Source organism: Sinocyclocheilus grahami, unplaced genomic scaffold (assembly GCF_001515645.1).
Source record: "Sinocyclocheilus grahami isolate Dianchi unplaced genomic scaffold, SAMN03320097.WGS_v1.1 scaffold1458.1, whole genome shotgun sequence".
Classification (NCBI taxonomy): domain Eukaryota; kingdom Metazoa; phylum Chordata; class Actinopteri; order Cypriniformes; family Cyprinidae; genus Sinocyclocheilus; species Sinocyclocheilus grahami.
Window position 1 is genome coordinate 143,486 of NW_015506637.1, and position 22,185 is coordinate 165,670.

General features: G+C 37.3%; 1 protein-coding gene and 1 pseudogene across 1 annotated transcript in view; both read left to right on the plus strand.

Moving 5' to 3' along the window:
• On the plus strand, nucleotides 1-4,565 carry LOC107570433 (solute carrier family 22 member 5-like; annotated as a pseudogene).
• Nucleotides 4,566-9,300: 4,735 nt separating this feature from the next.
• The window catches only part of LOC107570440 (solute carrier family 22 member 4-like), a 67,421-nt gene continuing 54,536 nt past the window's right edge, over nucleotides 9,301-22,185 (plus strand). Inside the window, exons 1-2 of the mRNA XM_016256669.1 lie at nucleotides 9,301-9,949; nucleotides 11,787-11,890. Of these exons, the coding sequence (XP_016112155.1) occupies nucleotides 9,545-9,949; nucleotides 11,787-11,890 (509 nt within the window). The 5' untranslated portion in view covers nucleotides 9,301-9,544. The remainder of the gene's footprint in view (nucleotides 9,950-11,786; nucleotides 11,891-22,185) is intronic.

Consider the following 22,185-nt stretch of genomic DNA (forward strand, 5'->3'; position numbering starts at 1 on the left):
AGACAGGGTTACTGTGGGCTTTCTCTGGCTCACCGAAGACCAGTCGTGCTGCTGCGTTCTGAGTCCGTTACAGAGGTTAGATTGAACATTCTGGGAGTTTAGTCTAGAAATGACAACAGTCTGCATGAGAAATTACACCGCATGTTTTATAGTAATATTTAATGTCACATGTGCTCAGTAGACAAAACCATTTGAGAACTCTGACACAGACCAACTTATAAGATATGCAATGAATTTAAGCAACATATGAATGAATTAACTTTTTAAAAGTTACTTTTCTTCGTTTGTGTTTTTCAGTGGGACCTGATATGTGAGAATGAGTATAAAGGGCCTCTGACCTCATCGATATATTTCTTTGGTGTGTTGGTGGGGACCTTCCTTTCAGGACAGATGACAGGTCAGCGCCTCACAGTCGAATCATCACACAAATTATGACACTCTTAGCTAGCAGAGCAGGCAGCTAAGCTAAACCTCTGATTTTAAATATGTGGAATTTAAATATGACTCTAACATGCTTTCCTAATAAATAATTTAATATGATATATCTGATATGTGCAGGTATGGCAGGAGGCCTGTACTTTTTGCCATGATGGCTATGCAGACAATAACTATCCTTATCCAGATGTTTTCTCCAAGCTGGGAAATCTTCACCGCCATCTACTTCTTTGTGGGATTCAGTGGTTTTTCTAATTATGTTGTCGCATATGTCCTAGGTTAAACAATTAATGTCCTTCCAATCATTAACACAGTTTCAAAAATCATCTGTCACATGAATCACACATTCCTCTTGATCAGCAGGCTGTAAAATTCTCAGTGTTTGGTTCTCTGGGAATCTTCATGGGGTCTGGAATCAGTCATATTAGCAGCTTATTTCATCCGTAGCTGGCGATGGCTGGTGCTTACAAATGCCCTCACTGGCCTCCTGTATTTACCATTTTATTATTTTATAATAATTAAAAATTGCTGATAAATAATGTAATTTTGACAAACATGTGTGAATAATCAATATAACACAGGTATAAAACGTAATACGATATATAAAACGGGTATAAACCAAGAAGGGAGGGCTATAATCCAGTGGTCTGAGCTGTAAAGAGTGTGGACATATTTCATCTGATTCAGGACAGTCATTAGTTATGTGCAGTTCACGTCATATTAGGTGTCTTCAATGACTTAACCAATAAGCAAGGAAAGCGGTGGCTTAGGGCCCTAGGTAATCAGGGGCCCCATCTGATTTTGGCTAAATATATTTGGCAAAGGCTCAGTGCAGATGAGGTGCTTCAAAGGTTTCTATTTACAGTGTGTTTTTGCAGCGTTGAGTAAAGTAGCCAATCACAGTCATATCTGCTGATTTTATGAATGCAACAGCCAATCAGAGGCATTTAAGTTGTTCAGCGCTCTTTGTGTGCTTTATAAGCTATATGTAAAAGATTCAGAATTAGAAAGTTTCGGGAATGACATCCGCATGTAAATGTGGGATTCAGTCTTGAAATTGCAATAGATGGGACAAAAATATAATATGTCAAGATAGATGTGCATTAAGGCTACAAGCATCCTCATTAATTTCAAAAGCAGCCTCAGTGTTTTGATTCCTGCCCATAATAATTCATTATAAATAACACTGATGAAAGGTTCAATTAATTATGAAATTAGTTGTAGATTAAATCATTTTAATTATTTACACTCACAAAAAAGAATAACTGAGGTAAAGCTTACAATATATTATTCATTAACATGACTGTCTCAACAGAGATATTCACATCAGAGAAGAATAATTTGTTATAATTTGTTACATTGAGATAGCGGTTTTCTGGATACTCAAAGCACTTTACATGAAAGCAGGGGAATCTCCTCAACCACCACCAAAGTATAAATACAATTTTGAAGTTTATAGGCCTCGTGTTTTGTTTTATGATTTTGTCTTGATTTCTCAAAATGATTCGCTTGTCGTGCTTTCTTTGGTGCGCCGGTGACAACGGTTAAAGTTGACCCACTTTGGTGGCACCTAAACCTGCTGGTTTGGCCAACCTAAAACCTCCCTGGCTTTGTGGTGCAGGTCACAGGTCTCCAGAAACTAAACCAGTAAGAAAACTAGTGTTTGTGTTTTTGTTCTGTTTTTCATGCACCATGTTTATTCCAGAGTCTCCTAGACCTAGATGGCTGCTCTCTCAGGGAAGAATTGCAGAGGCTGAAGCCATACTGAGACGCGCAGCTAAACAGAACAAGCTCACCGCACCTGAAGGCATCTTCACTGCCTCTGAGGTTACACTTCCATGCACTTGAGGTCTGTAATACATATGAAATTTAGTCAAACAGGCCCTAAATAAACACAGACTCGCTTCTCAATGCTTCAGTTTCATTGATGCTTTTTATGTTTCCTTAGATTGAAGAAGCAGCAAAGATGAGGGAGAAAAAACATAATATTCTGGATATTTAAAGGAACTGTAATGCTGTTTTAACCATCATGATATGTTCACTTCTGTGGTATGCTGTTTGGTTTAATTTTCCTTTTTTTTCCATTTTATACTTGGTCACAGTTATTAACTATATTACACTCTAAAAAATGCTGGGTTAAATACAACCCAGTGCTGGGTAAAATAGGGACAAACCCAGCAATTGGTCTGTTTTGACCCAGCGGTTGGGTTAAATGTTTAACCCAACCTTCTGGGTAGTAATCCAACCGCTGGGTCAAAACAACCCAATTGCTGGGTTTGTCCCTATTTTACCCAGCACTGGGTTGTATTTAACCCAGCATTTTTAAGAGTGTACCTATGTGATGTTATAAAAACAAATCTTGCTCTAAATGGAGTGTAAGTTAACGTTTCTCAGTCCTGACACCACACAGAGGTCTATAACAGCTATTCTCGGTCCTGTTCCTGGAGTCTCAACACTGCACAGTCTGCATGTCTCCTTAATCAAACACGCCTGATGCAGCACATTAGTAGAGATTCCAAGACCTGAAATTAGGATGTCTGACAAAGGACACATGCAAAATGTGCAGTGTCAGGAACATGATTGGAACCACTGGTTTAATGCATTAATTTAGTGTGATTAATCATAAAAATATACACACTGACATACTTATTTGTTTAACAAGCTTGAAGTACCACCTTCATGTTTGTGTGAGTTTGTAGTCAGCACAGCCCAGCAACTACTAGATGAATCACACCTCATCAAACAGTGAGAAAAACTGCATGAAATTTCAGTCTGCAAGAACATAGACCAGCCATTAAAAACAGCTGCATTACAGACATTAAACATTATCAAAACCAAAGTCCTTTTTTGTATTGTCTATACAGTGATTAACTCGTCTGGCAAAGAAATAGTCCTATCTTTGAACGATCATTTGGGGCAAATACTGATATGTAATTAATTATGATTAACTGTGATGATTGGCATATGAATGCGTCAGATGAAAGAAGAAAAGCTCTAGCCGTAGGATTGAGAGACTGGTAAAAGCAACTGATTTACAAGAGCTGTTTTTCGCTTTAGGATGGTCATCACCATGTCTTACTATGCTCTCATTCTGAACACCACAAACCTTCATGGCAATCTGTACCTGAATTTCTTCCCGTCTGCAGTGGTGGAGATCCCAGCTTTCATTATAGCCATGCTGTTGCTCTGATACTGCAGCAGGAGATTCTGTCAGTCCTCCACTCTTCTCATAGGTGGAGCTATGATTTTCAACATACAGCTCATTCCCAAAGTTGTCTTTGGGTTTGTCTTTGTCTCTCTAGGTCAGTCACTTCTCTGTGTCTCAGGCACTTCCATGTTCTGTATGTTGTTGTGAACCAGTCATATTAGAGTGGCCAACGCTGTCCTAATAATCGTCCTCCTATAAGCAGAACAGTTTTAAAGAAGGGTACTGGTTAACTTCAGCCAGGACGGTTAACTTCTAAGAAGTGTGTCTGCAGGATGCCAACTGAAGGATTGCTGTTGCTTGTTGCCACAATAAATAGTCTTCAAACAAACAGGCAATGTGACCAAGCTTGTGTCGAAATAAGATCTGAACCAGAGTGGCAGAAATGATACATACTTTTACTGTTTAGATGACATTTTTCTGATTTACATTGTTACAATTTGTAACAAATTTGTATGTGGCTGTTTATGTTTACATTAGTTATCTGTCTATCTGTGTGTTTGCAGACCTGATGGAGTTGGCGACCTTACTGGAGATGCTGGGAAAGCTTGGTGTCACAGCTGCATTCTGTGTAGTTTATGCAGTGACTTCAGAACTGTTTCCTACCGTGGTGAGAAACATGGCCATGGGAACGTGCTCCATGACCACTCGCATAGGCAGTATAGTTTCTCCCTTCATCATATACTTGGGTACATCAGTTTTTGTTCTTGCTTCTATAACTTTAAATATAGCCACTAGTAAATCTGAACATTGCATGAGTCTGTATTTTCTTTTTCTCTGTAAAGGTAACTACTATAAATACATTCCTTTTATTGTCATTGGAAGCCTGGCAGTGTTTTCTGACTCAATTACGTTACTGTTGCCAGAAACTAAAGGAAAAGTTCTCCCTGAGACCATTGCGCAGATGCAGTGAATAAAAGGGTAAGTGCATTATTTCCCCATGTTCTTTCCTGATGCAGTAGAGAGATAATAGTGTACTATGTGTCAAAAATTTGATTTATTGCCCCCTCATGGAAGTAGGAGCATCTTATACATCCTCACACAAACTCTGAATGAAGTTACGAGCGCACACCCACTACCGCCCCTAACACCGGAGGAGAGACCGACCCAAAGAGAGATGTAAATGTATAGAATTAAACAAAGTTTTTTTTAATAAATCAACATCATTTCTTAATTTAGGAAAACATTCTACCTGTTTTTAACATTAGACCAGCATTTATTTACTTAAAAAAATTAGGATAGCCTATACAAGTTTTCCTTCTAAACAAATGGAAAAGCCACAGGAAAAATGTTGTTTGGTTTGTTTTATTTTATTTTATTTTAGTTAATCACACTTCATTTAGTAATTCCTTTATTTACTCTTTGGTTTTTGTCAAGCTTAAGACTCCTGGCGTGCTATATAACCCTGACTTTTTTTTTCACTTTAAAAGATTGCAAATGAGTTGCAACCCCAGAAACAGGCTTAGATGTTTACAACCGCCGTTGATCTGATATGGACGCGTCACAGATTCTGCCTCCTATCTTCAAACCCTCTCTCCTTTCATTACGCTGCACGAGACAAAAATTTGCATTTCATGAGATGTTGTAAAAACTTTAGACCTTTAACTAAGTGCATATGTGCGTTTTAACTAGCAGTCCGCAGATCTTGCAACAAGAAGATCAAAGAGCAATAGGCCTACTGTCTTGATTTTATCACGCAGTCTGAAAAAAAACATTTGTTTTCATTCCAGTTAAATATTTTAACTGATAGGGTAGCCTATAGCACAGCATCACCGATTCTGCCTCCCATCTTCAAACCTTCTCTTGTTTCATTGCGCTGCGTGAGCCGCGATATTTAGCATTTCGTGTAATGTTGTAAAAGTTTAGACATTGTACGTCTGTTTCAACTGATAACAAGTCTTACGGCAAAAAAATCAAAGAGAAATCCTGTCTTGTTTTTACCACTTTCATTCCAGTTAGATATTTGAGTACGCATACGTGTGTGTATGTGTGTTTTAACTGATATAGCATGCTAGAAGTTAAGATTGACAAAAATAAAAGACCGATTAAAGGAATTAGGCTACTAAATTAAGTGTGAATAACTAAATAAAATAAAATAAAATAAAACAAAACAAACATTTTTTTCTCGTTGCTTAGAGGTGATTGTTTAGAAGAAAATTTGTGTAACCTGTTAGGGGCGGTAGTGGGTGTGCTCGTAACTTCATTCAGAGTTTGTGTGAGGATGTATAAGATGCGCGGTTCTTTCTCTTTTCTAACTTGTAACAAACGCTAGCTTTCCTAAAATTGTAATGGTAGACTACAACATAGATTTTGACAAGTAGTCTACTTTTTCTTTTTATTTAACTTTGTCAAACTCTAACTAGTTTTAAATTGTTTAACACTTAAATGCTCGTCTTGACCCATTTTTTACTCTTTTCTCAAAAAAAACTGTCATTACATTGTTTATATAGTGTGTATGTTTGATGTTTTTCTTGAAAGGTGTGTGTAAAAAACGTTAATAAAAACTTCCCTTATCCCGTTTAATAATCATACCACGTTTTACAATTTAAAGTTTAAAGCACATAGTTTTTGAACAGTTTTCAATGGCCCACACAAAAAACACATTCCCAAACAGTCATAAATTCCTTTCGATGGTTGGGGTGGATAAACAGACGGTCAGTTACAAGGTGGTGGTTACATGACAGGTTTCCAAACAGGTGTCCAGTAGGGTGGGAGGGAGGGGAGGGGGTGGAATTTTTATGAGGGGGCAATAAATCAAAATTTTGACACAGTACACCATTACCTCTTGCAGTTAACTGGCTTAAAAATTATCATGTTTACCTTTAACAATGGACTTTATATTCAGTTCAGCGTTTGGGGCTTTTAGATAAAATACATGTGATTAATGTCTGATTTTCATCAGAACCACATTGAGATAAAATACAACATCTCATATCTTTTATCTCACTTAGACTGAGGAGCGCCAAAAGACAGGATGCAATGATGTGGACCGCAGACAAAAGTAAAGTCTTCAAAGAAATGTGAAACTTTAACAACTGGACAGTGAAATAAAAACAATCATGTCCTGTTAATCAAATGAGCGACCATATCCCTGAATGAATGACACTGTTGAGCTGGCATGGCGACATAAATTTGTCTTGGTTTTCTGACTTTTATAGGCAGATCATGTATGCGAGACTAATCCACCTCATGAGGAGCTTTACTGCCTTTGATGTGTTATCGTAATGTCTGCTGTAAAGCATCTCAAGCTACATGGCAAAGCTCCAGCCCTAATCAAACACACCTGAATCGGCCCATCAATGTGTTCAGGATTGCTCAAACGTTACAGGCCGGTGTGTTTGAGCAGTGTTGGCACTGAAGCGCTTTGGGAGCTCCAGCTCCTGCCCTTTATCAAAATGAATCAAAAGTACACCTGCCAACAGTAATATTGCTGTCAATAAAACAATGCATTTGAATTATAATTTATATGACAACATGTACAGTACAAAACCATAACGAATCGCTCAAAAGTCGGAAAACCCCTGTTTGTTTTGAAATCTGTCGGTCTGAAGTGCCGTTATGAGTGTTTTGCTCAAACGAGCTCAGATTTAATTGGACAATGTGAAGTGCAGCTGTAATTTCCAGCTCTTAATCATGAATCGGTTGAAAACTTTGCAGCCACTCTCTGTTTTCAGTGTGGTTTTTTTTAACAAATGTGAAATGGTTAAAATATAAGACGTTGCATTAATAGTAAGAAGTGTTTAACTTATTCTTGTTTATGTACTGCATACCCTTACGAAAATTAACCATGGTTTTGCTACAAATAAAACCAAAAAACTATGGTTACTATAGTTAAACCATGGTAACCACAAATTAACTATGGTTTTGCTACACTAACCATAGATTAACCATGGTATTTATAGTAAAACTGTGGTTATATAAATGGTAATCAATACTCCAAAAACATTTTACTAAAAAAACTTTTACTATAATAAAATCATGGTTAATTTTTGTAAGGGCATTGATATACTGTTTGATGAATCATGAGCCAATGAAGCCCAAGTGCTACTTACAGGCTATATATATATAGTTAAATTGAACTCTAGTCCATAGTCGTAATGATAGATGCACCCTCTTTTACATTGGACCCCCTGAGGAACTCTGCACGTCCCTGCAGCACAGCTGTATTTGGATTCTTGGCGAGAGGCCGTATAATCACAGACATTCTGATATTCAGACTAACACGTGTTTCACACATGATCTGTTTGCAGTACGCATGCGGTACTTTTTTTCAGTGCCCATGTTCACAGGTTGCAGCATTCACACTGAACACAGATGCAGTCCAGCAATGTGTTGCAGGAGCTTTTCACCTCTGTGTGTTCTGGACAGGCTGTGTGTTTGTGGTGGTTAGTTTGCAGTGACTTCAGTTCAGATTGTTACGCTAGAAGGTGGCAGCAAGCTTTTATGAGTGAGTCAGTAAACCATTAATCCAACCAGTTTACTCAGAAATGCTGATTCAAGAAAGAAACAAAGTGTTAAAACTATTTGAACAAAATGTTATATGGCTCAAAGACTGTAACGCGGCTCAGAGGTAAAACTGAAGATCAATTTATTGGCCAGCATTGACAACCATCATGTGAAATTACTTTCATTAGCAGACAACTGACAAACTGTTCTTCATGCATATGTGACTGGAGCTGAAGAATGAAAGCTCTAACAGACTCAGGTAACCGTCTGATCCATCGCTGCTTGCTCTAACATGATGTTTTTGCATTAGTACCTGAGACTTGAAGGCATACACACTTATAAAAGCTATTTTCCTCCTGGCCGTACTGATGTAGAGCTATACTTGCTTGGTAGAAATCTGTGGGTCCCTCGGAGGAATTGTTGTGGTCCCCCATTAGCATCATTGATGTTTAAAGTTTAGTGTAAAGTTAGATGACTTAGTTTCATATTTACATTTTTTTTTTCATATTTCTGTACTCAAAACTTTGTTTAAAACATTTGTTTCATACCATTATTTATGCAGTTGTAATTGCAGTGCAAATGCATTCATATCAGATTTGAGGCGCATTAAACATGTTGTGAAAATACATATAATGCCACTTCAGATGCAGGTTCTATGCCACTTATGCAGTGCAAAAGGTTTTGGCACTTGCTATATAAACACATATATCATGGGCATGATTCGAAAAGGTATTGGATCGCATAAACTTATTTAGATTTATGACTTTGATTTTCTTGTAATTTTAGAGTAAATTATATACAATTTTAAAATAGTATTTTTATATAATCTGCCAAGTGTCTTCTTTAAAAGGAGACCGAATGTAAGTCTGCACTCCAGAGAAATAAAGATTTACAGTTTAAGGTCAATGCTCAAAAAGTGGTTAAAAGGAAATAAATGGATGATAACTATTCCATAAATATTATTTAGTACCTTTAAATCCCCTAAAAATACAAAATATATATAAAAAATCAAACTAAAGTGTAGTCAATTCAAATAAATAAGTAAATACGGTCCTTTTTCGACCGCCAGGCGAATAACACCAGAGGCTTATGTAAAAATAAATAAATAAAGGTGTTTTTTTTCCTTTTAAACTGAGGGGGCCTGAGAGCTTCGACATAAACACTAACGCGGCTCCACTACAGCTCTACATCAGCACTACCGGAGAAACAGCTCCGTTACTGAAAAACGTGCGGCGCTGTCGGCAAACGAACAGATGCGAATCCGCGTGTCTGCCTCCTCCCTCCCTTCAGGCTGAAAGCAAGCCAGATTATGCACCCCCTCGTTGAAGTCGCTATCTGATTGCCTAGTCCCAAACCCACCCCTACTCCTAAACCTGCCAATGCTAGGGGGTGCATAATCTGGCAGTGTGCACATTTCGGCACTACACCGCACTGAAGCCACTGAAAGCTTTGACTGCCATGATCTCCCCAGACTACGATGACAGCACCGCGTTCCTGGGAGACTGGGGCCCTTTTCAAAGGACAGTCTTCGCTCTCTTGTGTTTGAGCATGATTCCGAACGGCTTCACGGGTTTATCCATGGTTTTCATGGGCGACACACCCGCTCATCGCTGTCTCATCCCCGCAGCTCTGAATATCACGGACGAATGGAGAAACGCGTCTATTCCTCTGGAGGAGGACGAGGAGAGCCGGGATTCTCGGTTCAGTAAATGTTCAAGACACCGAATGGACGTCGTGAAAAACTATTCGGACCGAGGTTTGCTCCCGTGGGTGGATGTGAATGTCTCGGATATTCCTCAAGAAGGCTGTCTGGACGGCTGGGAGTATGATACAGGAACATACATCTCCACGATCGTTTCAGAGGTTCGTTTCACAGCCAGCCTAGTGTTTTCTATTACTGTGCGAGGCGGAAGTTCAGGTTCGGATGTAGTGGCAGGTGTGACGCTTTATTCCGGTCAATATTTGTCCGAGTATGTTTTTTTTTTTTTTAAGTTCGTTTCTGTATAGATGCCTGCCTTGAGGTAGGCCTGTTGACAGCAAAAGCGACTGAACTTTCCACTGTTACTGACCTGGTCAGTGAAAACACGCTCACCCTGCTGCGGGGCATGTTGTCACAATGGGAACCTGCTTATTTAATTAAAATGCATGCATTTAAACCCGTATTAGGATATGGCTTTTACAGCTAAGTTCGTTTCTGTATAGATGCCTGCCTTGAGGTAGGCCTGTTGACAGCAAAAGCGACTGAACTTTCCACTGTTACTGACCTGGTCAGTGAAAACACGCTCACCCTGCTGCGGGGCATGTTGTCACAATGGGAACCTGCTTATTTAATTCAAATGCATGCATTTAAACCCGTATTAGGATATGGCTTTTACAGCTATATTTAAACAGGAAGACCATTATTGAACAAAACAAGTCATAAAACAGCACAAATGTAAAAGGCAACATAAAAAAATCAAACCATTATTTGGAACAAATTAAAATACATAATTTTAATTATAACCAATTTCCGTGTGACCTGTGAAATTTATGTAAATTCCACACACATGGGCTTTCATGAGCAATACTCTTGTGCTAAAAAAAAAAAAGACTTCATTATATACTGTTTACTTGTTAATCAGTAAATGGCGCATTTGTACATCTGTAAAGATATTGGAAGTTTTTTTTCTGTAGGCCAGAATTCCCAAAGAGGTGTCTAGTTTTAATTCGGCATGAAACCAAAATTGCATGCAACGTACCTGCCATATTGTGACATTAAATGACTTGAGAAGGAAAAATATAAATTGGATGAAAAAAGTACATTTGGATTGAAATGCATTGTGACTTCAGCACAGATTTGCATATGTCTGCAGAGAGACGTGATTCATATGACAAAAAAAGCAAGTTATGACTTTTAGTTTCAAAATATTGGCATGGCTATTCATTCAAAATAAGACCACTAACATGTGTTAAGAAAATAAATAAGGTTAATTCTGATTTGGATGCCAACTAAAAAAAAATAAAAAATCAACATGCAAACCCATTATCATTGAAAACGAGGTTTTGTGTAATTGGAATTTTAACTCAAAATTTCAACACAATAGTCATTGTGACAGCTTCCCCATTTGAGACATTGTCTTGGCTCCCTTTCTTCTGTATTTAATTAAGACCAGAAGAGCTCAAATAATGTAAACTACGCCATTTAGCGGATTAGATGTCATGTAACTTTTAGCAACTTAGTTTAGAGTTAGTTTACCTAATTTTCCTTCTACAGATGAATATAATCTTTTTTAAAACCTGCGCAAGTTATGACTTTTAGTTTCAAAATATTGGCATGGCTATTCATTCAAAATAAGACCACTAACATGTGTTAAGAAAATAAATAAGGTTAATTCTGATTTGGATGCCAACTAAAAAAAAAATAAAAATCAACATGCAAACCCATTATCATTGAAAACGAGGTTTTGTGTAATTGGAATTTTAAATCAAAATTTCAACACAATAGTCATTGTGACAGCTTCCCCATTTGAGACATTGTCTTGGCTCCCTTTCTTCTGTATTTAATTAAGACCAGAAGAGCTCAAATAATGTAAACTACGCCATTTAGCGGATTAGATGTCATGTAACTTTTAGCAACTTAGTTTAGAGTTAGTTTACCTAATTTTCCTTCTACAGATGAATATAATCTTTTTTAAAACCTGCGTTGTTTGTTCAATCGCAGTGGGATCTGGTGTGTTCAGATAACTGGAGGGCTCCGTTGACGACCTCACTCTTCTTCTGTGGTGTTTTGACTGGTTCTGTGATCTCTGGACAGATGTCTGACAGGTTAAAAACATCAAATCTTTTTTTTCCACATATGAATATTATAATTATTTTATGACAGGTACAAAGATCCCATTTAACAAAGAACATCCTGATTGTGTTGTTATATCACTGGTAGGGCTGAAATGATTAGTCGATATTATCAACAACACTGGTAATTAAAAAAAAAAAAGAGGATTGACTTTGTCTCCTAGCCACTGTGACAGCTGCAGTTGATGAGCGTCAGTAACGTTTGTACCGGACTTTGTGGAAAGTGATATTAAACAGTCGGAAATCTAAACAGGGTTCACAACCTGTCTAAACATGCTCACCTTGGTCCATTCATGTACATAAAAAAATAATACTCACTGTAATCCAGCATTTTCTCTCCAAAAATCCTGTCATCATCAGAGCACAATGAATTTTGGGGTAGTCTGGGCCCAAAGGATCCTTCAGTTGTATCCTACATTGCCCGGGATACGAAGGATGCATTTTGAGGCCACATTTGAAGGAGTCTTCATATTCACAGCCTTTGTCGCACCGCGGTGATGCAATCGTTCTTTGAATGCAGCCTCTCAATTGGGACACAGCCAATATGTCAGAGTGCAAACAAATATATATATAACTCAGTATTTAATAATTGCAAAAGCTGAGTAATTGACTAAAGCCTACTGATTAATCTGTGAAATAATCAACGATTAGTTGGATAATTGTTCTAAAAAAATAATTAGATTAACCGATTATCAAAATAATCATTTGTGGCAGGTTGCAGTCCTAATCACTGGGCAATATGAAATGAGCAAGAGTGCTGTTCGACTGAATCAGTTCAATAAATAACTCCTAAACAAAACTGGCCATTTAGTTTGTATATTTTTCTCTTCTAAAGAAAAGAATTTCAGAAGCACTGAGTAATCATGGAGAGAAAAACACAGACAATCTGTCTTTAAAGCAAAATCAAACCATCGTTTCAGCGTGTGGGGCTTTTCATATTTGGTCAAAGGTTTCTATTACATCTTGTTTTTACAGCCTCGAGCAGTGTAGCCAATCACAGACATATCTGCTGATTTCAAGAGTGCAATGGCCAATAGTCAGAATCCAGATTTTGTTCAGTGTGTTTCCGAATCCTCTCATTATGATGACGTGATGTACATAAGAGATACAGATTTTTAGTAACCAAAGTGAGCTCTCTTTGTGTGATTTCTACGATATAAGGCTTTTGGAATTTGAAGAAATTCACTCAATTCATAACCATTTATCCAATATTGCGATTGTGTAGCATTTACTACTTCAGTTAAAGGAGTGAATGTGAAGCAGGTCTGAGCTGCTGTGATTGAGTGGAGACGGGGCTAATTAGCATATTTATTCGGGGGCAGCAATTGTTTGAATGGTTTCGACATGAAACCAAAATTGCATGCAACGTACCTTCCATATAGTGACATGAGATGACTTGAGAAGGAAAAATATATATAATATAATATACGGCAATTGTTTGAATAGTTGGTTCATTATTATTTTTAATGATAAACACAACAACAAAACAGTATAATGGCAAACTCACTTAAATCGGAGCTTTTGCATTTCGCTTTGAAACAAATCTTCCGCCTTCATCTGAGTGAAGCGAAATCTGCCTCATGCTGCCGATCTGGCTCACGCTGAATTGAGCAGACATGTTCAGTTTTTAGTTGTAGAGTCTGTTCAGTCTCTAACTGAACTAAATTATTTTTTATTACTATAGAATCAAAAACGACTGTTAGGGGTGGTGCCACGGTGGGCAAGTGATGTAACCAGTGTTACAGCTGAACTATCGCAGTGTAGAATTGCATTCAAACCATTTCAAGACATAAAGAAATTACTTCCATGGGACAAAAAACTTTAAATATGTCATTGTGATTATCAAAGAAGAGTTTTAAGGGATAAAATGAGTGACTGCAGGGGGACTTGAACTATTTTAACAAATGATTCAATTAATGAGTTAATTATTAATTATAATACTTATAAGTAAATAATATAATAAAACAGCATGTAGCCTTCAAATATTTCTCAATTATGTAAACAAAAATTGCTTTAAAAAGGTCAACATACTGTTATGCTATTTAAACTTATTATTATTATTATTATTATTATTATTCTGAGAAAAAATTTTCCCACTCTAGTCGTCCCAGGGTTTAATTCAAACTCGGCAGAGACCTGAGCCCTGATTGCGAGAAGTGTGCTATATCTTTTCAGACTGATCAGACTTAGTTTTTTTAATAAATAATTATTAAATATGAAAAAATTCCCATAAACATACATTGGCTGAGAAAAATTGCGCCCCTAGAGGAGCAATTCTCTCCTCTAGACATTGGTTAAAATACAAATAAATACATAAATTTCATCCACAATGACAAGCTACACCAACATATCTGATCATTACCAGGTCAAGACAGGATAATATTGACTGTCTGATGGCCAAAGAACAGTGTGAAAGACGAGAGAACTGTCATCGCACAGATCAGCGAGTGCAGTCCGTACGTGCTGACAACAGCATTTGCACTTGTTTTAGAGCCTTTTAAAATAAAATATCCCAGTTATTGCATACAATCCACCCATTAGAACACAACAAGAGCTAAATTCAGGTGTTTGAGCTGTTTTTTGGGTAACTGAAAGCCTTGCGTCGGGTTTCTGAGATCGCAGCTCACTGCAGCATTCTCATTAAACTTATTAATTTGCAATTGTTTAAAAGCCTTTTAAGTTAAAACACACCAGCGACTGAACACAATTATACAGCCTTATAAATCAAAACATTCCAGCGATCCAACACCGTAAATATAGAATAACATATTATGAGTGCTTGTGAGATATTTTTTGTCTAACTGCAGAGCAACGCGTCGCAGCTCGGACACTCGCGCTCCGGACCGCATTCATCCTCGCTTCTCTCAATAAGAAAAACTTCTCTTGCACAAACACAGACAAGATTACGAAAACATTCATTTATGTCTCACATGAACATAAACTGTTGAGAAATAAATCGGAGGTGGATGGATGTGAATATTAAGAGACCGCATTTACCAGCTGCTTTCTGTCTTCAATGTTAATCCATAAAAACCAGAAAATCATTAGTTTGTCTTGGCTTCTTTTATTTATTTATTTATTGCTCTAACAAGAATCAATATTTAATGAAAACTATCCAATGTTATTTTAGGATTCTTCCATTTCTGCATCTAAACATCTACAAACCTAAAACCTGCTCTGTTATACTGTTGTTTGCAAATTGTTTATTGCGCAATTTAACTGATATATACATGTTTTTATCATAATAAACTTGTTTGTTAGAATAGACCATTACAGTGGTCTATAACAAATATTACCAGGGTTTGTACAAGCTGCTTAAAAAGCTTGAAGTAGCCTACTTGTCTTTGACTTTTTGAAATGTAAAGCTTAAAAAAAACCTTGAAAACAGCCATGTTTATGAAAAGGTGCTTGTCCTATTGAAAAACAATATGAATGAAATTAGTGTATAATTTTTAGTAATGACAATTTTTGACAAACCTTGACAAACCTTCTTCATTACAATACAAAATAACTTTCTATACAAAATATTATGAAAACAATAACTGTTGTACTTTTTCATCATTATATTGTTTATATACTAAAATTGTTAAAAAACAACATTAAAGGGGCCATATGATGCTTTTTTAAAGATCATTATTTTGTGTATTTGGTGTAACAGAATATGTTGACATGCTTTAATGTTCAAAAAACACATTATTTTTCAAATACTGTACATTATTGTAGGTCCTCTATGCCCCGCCTCTCTCAAACGCTTCGTTTTCTACAAAGCCCCTCCTTCCGACAAGCGCAGTCTGCTCTGATTGGCCAGCTGACCCAGTGCATTGTGATTGGCCGAACACCGCAAGCACTCGTCGGAAATGTAACGCTCCTTACCATAATCGCGAGCTTCATTTTTCAAAATAAATGTAAAGACAGCCTGAAAGGGGAACAGAGTCGCGTGACAGACAGTGATGAATATGTGTTTGCAGTACACAAGCCACGGTTAAGACAGCTGACTCCACTGAGATGTGACCCTGTCTCTCTCTCTCTCTCTCTCACACACACACACACACACAATGCACAAAACTAGGACTAAAAAAATGCATATAAATTCATTATATTTTCATAAACTTTAATAAATCCCAAAATGGTATCCAAAAACTATAATCTCCTAAATACTGATAGACCATTAAATTTTTTTATCTTAATTTTAATGGTATTGACAACATATTTGACATAACTGAATGTAACAAATAATGAACAAATAACAAACAGGGAAAACAATAAAAGGCATGACTTATTTCGCATCCAGCTAGCCAACTCTGTTGAAGCTGTCTTCATAGCCTAGTAGTTAAAATAAGATTTTATTTAGTTCAATTAATGACCATTTGGATCGCATTTAGTCTGGAACCTCACCCAAGCAAAACTGGAGTGAAAATCTCCAGACTGATTTACTCTTGGGATCACTGGAACGCACGCGCAAGCCTTTCCACCACATCAAGGTGGCGATCCTTGGAAAGGACACTCACTCTCCATTCATTCCTTATCTAACGCTCTCACACACATATATACACACACATACACGTATGGATACACACACACACAGACACACACACACACGCACATGCACACAAGAAACAGACTCACCAGTAAACAGTTTATTGATATGCATTGTATTTATGAAAATAATATACTTGTGTTGAAGGTGTGAGTTATAAAGATTTTTTCTAAAATACAATACACAGGATCATGATAGCTTTAATATGTCTGTAGTACACCTGCTCTGACATGTGAGTGTGCACCGTTTATGAAAACAGGATCTAGAAGAGTGTTGTTTTCTGTTATCCCAGAGTTAATAAGTTGGGTATAACCTTTTTCTTGAAATAAACTTAGAATAGGTTTGTTGCCACTGGACAGCTGATCTTCATTGAAGTCTCCGCATACTATAATAGGATTGAAATCAAAGATCAAAGATTATCAATTGTAATTTGGTGGTCTGTAGATTACTGCAATAAGTGCTTGTCTAGGAGTTTTTACCTTTAAAACCAAGCATTCCAAGTCTGTAACATTCTTTACAACTTTCAGGACAAACTTGAAAGTTGTTTTTCACATACATTGCTACACCACCACCTTTCCTGTTAGCCAAATGTGAATAGTTTGTGTAAGATACATTTCTGTTCCTTTTGTACATAGTGTAACCATCCAGCTGAAGATCCTCAGGAACAGCGGAGCCAGACAAATGTGTTTCAGTGAAACACAAAACATTAGTCAATAGTAGCTCATGGTGGCATTTAAAATCATCCATATGACACTGCAGTCATTCTGTGTAATGATGAGGGATTTTGAGAGATGAATTAAGTCTTGAGTCTTGCAGTATGTGTAGGATGGGCTGGACATTACAAAAGTCAGCTTTTGGCATATTCTCCAAGGACGAACATATTTTAGGATCACAGAAAATTTTATTTTCATCAAAGTCAGTAATGTGCAATCTGCTGAGTGATGTTGTTCTGCTGAGTGCAACATATGCCATGCCTGGTTCGAATATGCGTTTCAGACATAACAGCAGAATCAGCTGTCATGCCTTGCACTTTATGAACAGTACATGCAAAAGCAAGCTTCATGGGGAATTGTCTTCGAACCGTCCTCTTTCTTTTGAGTGGTTCTTCTGACCTTTCAATATGCCAAAAGTACCATTAACCAGGCCATCTTCTACATCAATATTTCTGGTTAGCATCACTCGTGCACCAATAGCAATCTGTAGTGTGTCAAGAAGGTCACATTTGTCTCCTTTACATGGGGCAACTTGCCTTTTCATCTCACCTGTTCATGGGTCTTTTTTGTAGTCATCTGCATCCATGTTAATAATATCCGAAAAGTGTGAGGATATGGCTTCAATGTTATGATTGTCTACCTCTTTATTGGTTGCATAGACATGTAATGCATCAGTGGGACACTCTTCAGGGGAGGATCTTGTGACTGTTTCTAACATGCACTTGTCTGCATCATTCAGTTTGTCCTGCTTCTGTTTCACTCTTAGCCTGTTGAGCAACTCAGCATATAAGGATAAGGATAAGGATAAACTTTATTTGTCCCCGAAAGGAAATTTGTCTTGGGCAAAGTGCTACAGTGTTGTTCTGAACAGACAAAAACAATAAATAAAACAGATAAAAAAATAAAATAAACACAACAACAACAATATACAAGTATAAAATGCAAAATACATACTGTGCAAAACACAGTAAAGTGCTAATATGCTATATGAGCATTGTTTTTGTTAAAATTCAGCATTTTTATCGAGGCAGGAACAAATGAAAGCTTCAGTCTATTAGTTTTACACATTGGCATTCTTAGTCTCTTTCCTAATGGTAATGACGGGTATTCGTTGAAAAGAGGATGTTTGGAATCAGTACGGATACTTATTGCTCTTCTCATCACTGCCTGTTCATATAAAGTCTGTATGGGCTCATATTGTTTTATTCCTATGATTTTCATAGCTGTTTTGTGAATATGAGCCAGTGTGTTTTTCAGTTGAACAGACAAGTTTCCAAACCAGACATATGCCAGATTATCTCTGTCTCATGATCTGTGCCAGTGTTATCATTTGAAAATGATCCTTCCAGATGTCTAGCACATGGTCCTCGTACACACAGAGTGGTTTAGCTCTTCCTAGTGGCAGCAGTTGAAAAAAATCCCCAACAACTAGTATGAACAATCCACCAAAAGGCTTCTGGTTTCCTTTAATCTGCTGCAGTCTCCAGTTCACATAGGCAAACAACTGTTTTGACACCATAGATATTTCATCAATAATTGAGATGTCTGCATTAGAGAGGTCTGCCCTGATTTAATCCAAAATGTTTTCCAGGCCTTGGTATGGAGGCTTCAAGCTTCTTGGTAGTTTCAGAAGACAGTGAAGAGTTTTACCTGAGATATTAAATGCAGCAGTTCCTGTGAACGCAGTCAAGAGAACGGTTGGCTTGGAAATATCTGTATGGTCTCATGTGCACGGAAGCCTACTCAGGATTTTGGTTGCTTTTGCAAAAATGCATTTTATAATGTGTGACTTACCAACTCCAGCACTCCATTTAAAAAATACATAAACTGTTGTGGTTTTTCACCAGAAACACATCTTTTGCACCAGTCATGCACAGCATAAAATATAGATGCCTGTGTTTGATTTAAGCTCTGATACATTTTGCGAATCTGTGCAGGATTCCATGAGTGGCATAGCTGTGTTACTGAGAGAGGTTGATGATGTGTATTCAGGAACTTCATCCTGCTCGTTTACTTCATTAGGATCAATGGGTTCACATTCCATAATGCTCTCCAATCTAATTAGTTCATTCGCTGGTGCCAACGTACTCCATGCATCTTCAACTGGACCATTCTGTTCAAAATTTTCAATTGCCTTTTCAATGGCCTCATTATGTTTTTCGTATTTTTCACTGTTTGTATTTACAATGTTGAACACACGCTGCAGTTCATCAGTGCCTGGTAGTTTTACTGAAGCAAATGCATAAAATGATGCATATGTTAGGAGTCTTGTGGTCTTAAGCTGGTTGTCTGTGCGATATGGCAGAAAAGTTTTCTTAATAAAGTTTTCTTACATAAACATATGTCAGGAATCTCGTGGACTTCAACTGTTCATCTCTGTGATATGGTAGGTAAAGCTTTAGTAGAGTTCCATATAATTTTTCTGGGTTTTTCTGCTGTGAAAAACAAGCAAATCTAATAACAGCGGGTTTTCCCTTTGTTCTTCTCTGTATGTGACCCATATTTTTTTGAAGTGGCAAAACATTTTACCTTTTGTTTGTCCTGCATAAACTATGCGGTATTCACTTGCAAATTTAGCCATGCACATGGTTCCATAGAAACTTTTCTGGGTTTTTCTGCTGTGAAAAACAAGCAAATCTAATAACAGCGGGTTTTCCCTTTGTTCTTCTCTGTATGTGACCCATATTTTTTTGAAGTGGCAAAACATTTTACCTTTTGTTTGTCCTGCATAAACTATGCGGTATTCACTTGCAAATTTAGCCATGCACATGTTCTCAAATTCAGGACTGTTTGGTCTGGCCTGGTACTTGTCTGGTAATTTTGTCATCCACACATTTACCAAATCAGGATCCATGGTCTGCAAATATTTCATGGGTAAACTCATCTTTACAGCATTGTCATCGGTAGGTATGAATATGACCGTGCGTGATGACGATTTCAATTTTAGACTACATATGCGTGCAACAGCCTCTAGACTTCTCTGTTCTTTGAATAGGCATTCATAACTTGCTTCATGCATTCACGATCAGACAGGTTATCATGGCTTGAGTCTTTTATCACTCTGTTTAGGTAATTGCTCTTCTCATGCTTTTGAAATGTATGAAAGAATGTACATGATACAGCTATATGGATTCAGAATAAATTGTATGTCCATATTTGCATTCCAAGCTCTTAACAGCGAAGGATTATAGCCATTAACCCAGCAGTCCTGTGGTCGTCTCTCCATAACGGTTACATTTGATGTAGACAGAACTTCAATATAATTCTCATACTCTTCATAAGTCATGTTGACTTTATTAAGTAGTTGTGCAGTGGTTTCAGTCATTCAGTAGATCCTGGGGCGGGTTATCGTGGTTCTGTTAATGGGTGATTTAGGAAATCCAAATCGGCAGTGTTTCTTGTTTTTTCTACAGGACTTTGAGTGATTACTACTGTGCAACTGTACTTCGCTTACAATTCTATGCAGCTCAGGGTCTTTGTTTGGGTCTGGTAATTTGCATGAGATGTATTTGTCAATGAAATCACACACATCCTGATCTTGATCTTTTTCAAATTCTGGAGCTTCTTTCACCCAAAATAAGCAGTGAATGTGTGGAAAGCCACGTTGTTGGAATTCCACTCTATAAAAAGTGTCAATAACCTCACCAATAGGTTGAGAAGGTGACATGATTAGATCTCTTATTAAGGCCTCAACTCGTTTCTCAAACATTCGCATTACTGTGATGGGGTTGCTTCTCAGAATTTCACATTTTTCAGACCAGTCTAATTCAAAGAATTTCACACTTTCACCATGTTGTGCTTTAATAGCAGTTACGACTTCAGGCCATCTAATCTCAGCAGCTTTAAATGTACAGAAAAATGTGGGAGTGCTCAGTTGTCTCAACATAGCGAATAAATTGCGCAGTTTTCTCCCAGTATGCTGGAGTCCCTCTTAATGGTTGCATGAAACGTGTTGCTTCCTTGTTTATTACAAGCGTTTCTAACTCTTGTTTGTTCTGCAGCAGTGAACAGTTTATTTTCAGTGACAAATTGCACAAAGAAAATATTGTTTGTATCGCGAGCACAGCGATTATCAACAGAGAACAAACTTGTTTTAAAGTATCTGCTAGGGGAGACACTTTTTGTTCTGGCAGGCTCATCAATGGTATTCATACCATTTGGAAGCTGCACTGGAAAAGACATAGACTCTAATTTAGGAATCTTAAGCATACTTGTAGGTTTATTTCTCTCTGCTTGGGCAATACAAAATATTAAATTTTCATAGGACAACAAGTGCTGGCCAAGATCTGGGGGCTGAAGACATGTATCCAAGGCAAGACCAGGGGGATGTTCTTCAGTACTCTCAGGGTCATGACTTGAATCATTGTGTTCATTTTCATTGCTCTGTTCTTCTGTGTTGTCAGTTCGGCTGCTACTGTCAATATCCATTTCGTCATCAGAAGCACTGATTTAATTTGCAGACTGTTCATGCTGATTATACACTTCTTCTTCTAACACTGTATTATTTATAATGATATCTTTATACTCGGAATGAATTTCTTTTAGTTTTCTTAAAGCACACAAAACTTTATGCATATTCAAATTTTGTATGTAATTTTACGTTACTGAATATATACTGTTGATTTACGTTACTGAATATTTACTGTTGATTCCACTTCAGATGCAACTGATATTATGGCTCCTTTAATAGCCCTCTGTTGACCTTTAGGAAGTGTTATAATTTTAGCAAAGAGAATGTACTTCGCAATAACATGTCTCTCAAGAATATTCAAATTACTGAGTTCTGGAGGAATGGGAGTGAACTGAACCATATTAGCTACTGCAATGTCTGGCATGAAACCTTTCATCAGGGTTGTATGGCAACAGTGTTTAGCACTATACCTGTAATTGCTGGTAACCTTTCTCTTTTTTCTCTCTCTGTGTTCATTAATATTTTTAAACTTGTGTTTCATTGCTTGTTTGTGTTTTTCCCTGTAAATCAAATGATTCCAATATGTGTTCTTCGTGGCTTGTTTATG